Genomic DNA, 6,337 nt, shown 5'->3' with positions numbered 1-6,337 from the left:
TAATGATGTTCAAATTATGTTTTATGTTTCAGGCTTTTGGGTGGCAAAGTTGTGGATAAGAGGACAAAGAAGGGGTAAGGATGGGAAATCGGAAAATTGGCAGGTAAAGAAAACGGCGGTCATGTGATATGATGAGGCGAGGAGTGGAGAGAGAGAGAGAGGGGGCGGGGGGGGGGAAGGGGACCTTTCATTAACGGAGAAAAGATTAGATGCTTCGCGAATCTGATGCGCCCTACCATCATCAAGGCATGATTGAAACGATGACGTAGCAGTCCGTCTGTCCACGGGCCGACCCACCTCCCCCCTCCCGCGCCTTATCCGAAGCATCCGATCCGATCCCCCCAAGCGAATCATCCCATCCATTCTCAGGTTTCAACTTATACTCTCTCGTGAATGGAGAAATTATTATTATTATTTTTTTTGGTCTTTCATCTATTATGTTTATAAATAAAAAATTAAATTATATTTAATATTTTTGAAAAAAAATAGTGATTTTTTATTTTATAACTTTATTTATATTTTTATTATTCTTGTTATTAAAATTATTAATATAACTGTTGTGTTACAGATAAAAAGTAATTAAGAGACTAAAAAAAACTTAAAAATTTAAAATAATTTTTTAGGTTAAAAGGGAATAATTTTTTTCTAATCGAAGAGTTCTACACAACATGCAAATTGGATAGTTTTGACATTTGAAATTCTTGAGAGAGTCGGGCAAAAATGATATAAATTATTCATAAAGAATTTTAATTCTATTAAAGAATTAAAATATTAAGATAAATATTATTCATAAAAATGTTAATTCCAACGAATTTTAGAATGTCAAAGTAGATGTTATCCGTAAAAATTCTAATTCTAAGGGATTTAGCAAAATTTCATGATCCTTTATAAATAAATAGACATTCATTTTAAAAAAATAATGTACCTCTGCTTTTAGTGTTAATACGGCATTCAAATCTTTATCGCATTCAATGTCTGAGTTAAATATTTGAGTGGTTGTACGAGAACTTTCTTGCATCTCATGACAGTTATTTTTCTTACAGACTCGAGTAGTTTGATCACAACATTTCCTTTTAATAAAGTCATTGTTGTGTTTGAACGACAACAATAACGAAATTGCCATTATATTATCTCTACATCCTTTTATCTACCCTTTTGCTTGACAAACTAACCAACATACACTAATGTGTTGATTTCTTTTTCTCTTTGATTTAGTAATAATTAAACCACTGTCGAATCGAATGGTGAAAGAAAGAAATTGATAGGCAACTAGATTTTTACTAATTCATTATATGAGGAGAATCGAGAAAGTATGAGGTGTTTTTGTTAATATATGTAAAATAATGATAGGAGAAAATATAATTATAATTGTATAGTCAAGGATTTTTTTTTATAATATCTCAAATATTAATATGTAAAATGCCAATCTTGTCGTGTAGAATCATTAATTATCTCTCATTTGATTTATAAAAATAACAAGTAATCGAATGTTGTCGGCCACAGAAAGTCTTTAGAAGAAAAAGAGATGGAGAGAGAGAAAGAAAGAAAAAAAAAAAATGAATTTAGATCATCTAGGTATACTGTAGATGAACTCAACAATCTTTAAATAATGGGGGTAACAAAATATAAGAATATTTTGATCATTTTTAATGTTTAATAGTCAATTAATGATAAGAAAAAATTATAACATAACATTAAACTTTGAATAATGTTATGAGTGGTATGACTGATGACAGTGCCATCAATTATGTGACGTCTCATAATTAGAGAAGGCTAAAAAAATTATGTATCATTGTCTTCTCTACCTAATACTTTTTGCAATGAAGATGCGACATACCATTATCAGTCATGATTTTTAATATTACTCATTTTAAGAGTATTCATTGTATTTTCTTAAATATTAAGATACACTTTTTATAATTATATTAAACTTTAGAAGTATCTTGTAAAATATTTTATTTTCTTTTTTATGTAAATTCCATTCATTTTAGCAAAATTTCATTTTCTATCCCCTTTTGCCCAAAAATGGCATTTCCCTCTAATTTGAGGCACCCACAAGGGTAATTATGGATGGACAAAGAAACAGAAGGGAAAGATGGGATTTGATAGGTGTCGGGCATTCGGGGTTTACTCGGTCGGGTAGATTCGATTTGCTAAATTATGTATTAGAATTTGGAATCCATATTACAATTCAACCACACATGCCATGCATCCGAACCCGCTCCGGTTTCGATCGATTTTGATTCATAAGATTCGCTTTCTTACCTGAAATGGCACTCGTGGTTGGTACGGATGACTCGTTCATTGTTGTTCGGGTTTGGGTTGCAAATAACCCGACTCGGTTTCAGCTTTAATGTCGGATATTGGAAGCAAGATCATAAAAAATATAAATTTAAAAATAAAATTATATAACTAAGTCAAACTAAGTTCTATTATAATATCCAATATGGGCACTTGCAATTTAGTCATCTGAAAGTAACGTTCTATTATAATAATATTTTTTATTAAAAAATTCATTTTTAAATTATTTAAAATTTATAAAAAAATTAAAAGGTGCAAGATAATTTTTAAGTGACCTTTTGTTATTTAAGTCAAATATTTGAATTTTTTAAAATCTTAAATGTAATATTGAAATTAGTAGAGATATATTTTTTTAATAAAAATTTATTTATTTATAGAGTAACGTGAGGGTTCATTATAGATATCTCTGATATTTCGAGATCAATTAAAATTAAAATTTTTATTAATCATATTTATCATTTATAAAAAATTTGACGTGAAATTATCATATTTATATTTTGTTTGTGTGACATTTTTGAGAAATTGGAGTTTTGAGACCACTTATGAAAAATAATTAATATTGAAAAATAAGATTTATAAACACCGCTAATTATTATAATTATTATTGCAATAAGTATTTAGCTTAATTTATTTTGGAAATCCCAAAAATTGCGAAAAGGACTCAGTATTATCCACTTTGTTTATTTCACTATATGTGTCCCATTCGCGGCCATCTCCACCACCAAAGCCCGCCACAAGCCGCCACCGCCGCCGCCGCCGCTATCTCTCTCCAAAGTCCAAAGCAATTGATGGGTATCATCAACTTCCCTTTCACTTCTGAGCACATCTCTCTCTCTCTCTTTATATATATATTTCTGTGTCTGATGAGGTGGCACCGCCTCCAGTTTCTCTTGCCATATTTGCCCCTAAACTCCCACTTATTTACGGGCCAACCCCTCCATTTTCTCTGTCGGGCAGCTGCGCATGGTTTATCAGATGCAAGCCAGAGCTTGAAATTTGTAATTTTTCTTTCTTTCTCAGACCTGGGTTTCGAAGATTACACACTTGGGGTGGCTTCACCTTCAAGATTTCGCCTCCAACTGCTTAGAAATCAAGCAGTATTCCCGGAAAAAGACTGTAGAATTTTCTCGGGAAAAAAGGTTGGGGAATGTATGGTGATTCCCGGGCATTAGCTTCCGACCCGACTGCTATATTTTGCAAGTCCAATTCCATATTGGAAGGAGCACAGAACTGTTTATGAATCCAGAGATGAACCAACATCAAGAAGAGGAGCCCAATTCCAGTTCTGGGTTGCTGAGATTTCGCTCTGTCCCGAGCCGCTTGGCTTCTCAGAGCCTTTTCGAGGAGGATTTTGAGGAGAGCAAGCCTCTGGCAAACGGGTTCAACTCTTTGAATTCTCAGCTGCAGCTGCCGCCGCAGTATCCGCGGCAGAGCTCAGCCACTCAATTGGCCGCCATGGATTCCGGTGGCTCGTTCAGGGTCACTGGTTCGGCTGTTTCTTCCAGTCTCATGCGCCAAAGTAGCTCTCCCCCTGGCCTCTTCTCTCATCTCCCTGCTCAGAATGGTAATGTTCAAGTTCCCTCTTCTTTAGTATTTATTTTTTAACAATCCGTACTGGTAATCTATTTGTGGATTCGCTTCTAGAGAGGTTTGAACCTGATGGCCATAGAGGCCCCGAGGTTGGATTTTTTAGTGTTTTTAACTTAGTTTTTAGAATTTGAAGTTCCAGTGCTTGGCTGCTATTCTATGGTTTGATTCTGCCCAGTTTGAATAATGGAGTGGATATTGCTATTATAAAGAACTTTTGTTGGTTTGCATTACTTTAATGGAAGTTCAAAAGCCCATTTTCAATGTCATGATGCTTGTGCTTTTGCCCACTTGTTATTTCTTTTATCCCTACTGACAAATAGTCAAATTTCTATGGAATCTGGTGAAATGAAAATTTCTTCATATGGTTTGCGTAGATGCCAGGTTGTTGATCTTAGGATTGATTTTTTATATGTTTTGGGACAAAGTAAAAGGAAATGTGTACTTTAGGGGTGGCTCTGAATTGTTATAATACTTGAACAGTTCATGCCCTGTAACAATTGTGCCAAAAATTTCCCACATCTGATCGGGAAGAATCCATTTTCCGGGAAAATTTGCAGGCTATGGTACTATAAGCGGTTTTGGAAACTACAAAGCAGGCAGTGGTAGTAATGGAGATACAAGCCTGTCTTTAAACAGGTTGAGGGGTCTGATGAATTTCTCAACTGGGGTGTCGCCTTCATTGGGAATGTTCTCTCAGATCTCCGAAATTGAACCTGAAAGTGCCGATGGCAGCTGCCGGGAAGACATTAAGCTTGGATATGGTAGCAGGGACCCTCAGTTCTACTCTGGGTATGCCTTAGGTTCCTGGAATGAGCCTTCACATTTTCAAGAGAGTTTCTCTATGCTGAAAAGGGACATTGATATCAATGGGAAACTATTTGCTGGTACACAGGTACTAATTTTTGCAGCTCAGATATATGACTATGAATCTCCTTGTTTAGTTACTCATTGGATTTGAATCGCATTCGTTGTGTGTGATCAGAACAGGGAGCTCGAAAATCATCGAACGCACATCTTGTCACACCGCCTAAGTTTACCAAATACCTCAGCTGAAATGGCCGCGGTGGATAAACTACTGCAGTTTCAAGATACTGTTCCTTGTAAGGTTCGAGCCAAGCGAGGCTGCGCCACTCATCCAAGAAGTATTGCAGAGAGGGTATATATTTTCAAAATCCTACTATTTTTCTACTTTGCTTGTTGTGAGGTTAAGTTGTTCAAACAATCCATCTCATCTCTATGCCTATACTAAATGTTTGAAAGTTTAGTTCTAGCATAACTAGGCGAACATTATTGATTGTTCGATATATATTAGGCCATTTGATATCGGTTCTATCTTTTGTAAGTCTATATCACACCGGTGTTTGACATGCAATTTGAAGAGAAACCATGTACTTCTGCAGGTTAGAAGAACCAAAATCAGTGAAAGAATGAGGAAACTACAGGAGCTCGTCCCGAACATGGACAAGGTAGGATTGCAGCAGTACACACGCCATCCTCCATCCTTCAGCCATTTGTTGTGAATTGTGAGACTCATGAGCTTTGTAATTTCCCTTTTGGCAGCAAACAAACACAGCAGAGATGCTGGACTTGGCTGTTGAGTACATAAAAGACCTCCAAAAACAGTACAAGGTATCAATCGATCACTCAAACTAATTCAAGAAGAAAACCAAATACTATCGCGGTTAGAGCCATTCATTCGATCTACGCTTCACTGTTTTGTTTCTTTCTTTCCTTCTTCGTCTTTTCCAGGCGCTCAGTGAAAACCGCGCGAGCTGCAAGTGTTCAAGCATGCAGAAGCCACTCCGAAATCTGCCGCCGGCATGATTGGCTTCTGGTAGAGATTACAGGATTTGCAGAAGTGAAATAGCAAAGCTTTTTGTTTCTCTTCTTTGCTTTCTTCCTTTCTTGTGTTGAACATGGGGTTTTGAGTGAAGTAGAAGACATATGCTATAGAGAAATAGATCAAATAAGCTAACAAATTAAGCTTGGTTTGCATGGTTAAGGGGTAAAAATAGATCAAAACAACTGTACAGAATGGTGTTGCAATGATACATAGACAAATATTATTTTGGTCAATATATCGATTAAAATGATTTAGTTATGTGAGAAGAAGATCGATAGATACTTTGCGAATCATGAAATGGATGAATGAATAATTGAGAGAAAGTTATCTGAAAGACTTCAGAGCTCTCTCTCTTTCTATATATTAAATATATCTCTGTATTAAATAAATAAATAATTATTAAATAAATAAAATAAGAATTCTTAATGATGTCAAATATTTATGCAAGTAGACCTAAAAGGCTTTATATAGAGGCAACCAATGAAGCCAGTTGCATGATTGTGGGCCCCTTGGTCCACCACACTCGAAGATAAGTTTATTATTATAAAGTCGATGAGTATAAGATGTCTATGATGTCAAGAAAGACATTCATGATACACCAAG

At 35.3% G+C, this 6,337-nt stretch overlaps 1 protein-coding gene across 1 annotated transcript; it reads left to right on the top strand.

The window, feature by feature from the left end:
• The first annotated feature begins 3,217 nt into the window (after positions 1–3,217).
• Positions 3,218–6,039, top strand: LOC127788828 (transcription factor bHLH130-like). The gene is made up of 6 exons (XM_052317460.1): positions 3,218–3,865; positions 4,449–4,783; positions 4,874–5,047; positions 5,292–5,357; positions 5,452–5,520; positions 5,641–6,039. The coding sequence occupies exons 1-6, from the start codon at positions 3,538–3,540 to the stop codon at positions 5,713–5,715; spliced, it is 1,047 nt and encodes a 348-aa protein (XP_052173420.1). The 5' UTR covers positions 3,218–3,537; the 3' UTR covers positions 5,716–6,039.
• The last annotated feature ends 298 nt before the right edge of the window (positions 6,040–6,337 follow it).

The sequence above is a fragment of the Diospyros lotus genome, chromosome 13, assembly GCF_014633365.1.
Source record: "Diospyros lotus cultivar Yz01 chromosome 13, ASM1463336v1, whole genome shotgun sequence".
Classification (NCBI taxonomy): domain Eukaryota; kingdom Viridiplantae; phylum Streptophyta; class Magnoliopsida; order Ericales; family Ebenaceae; genus Diospyros; species Diospyros lotus.
Note: the sequence above shows the minus strand (reverse complement) of the source record. Positions and strands in the feature narration are given on the sequence as shown.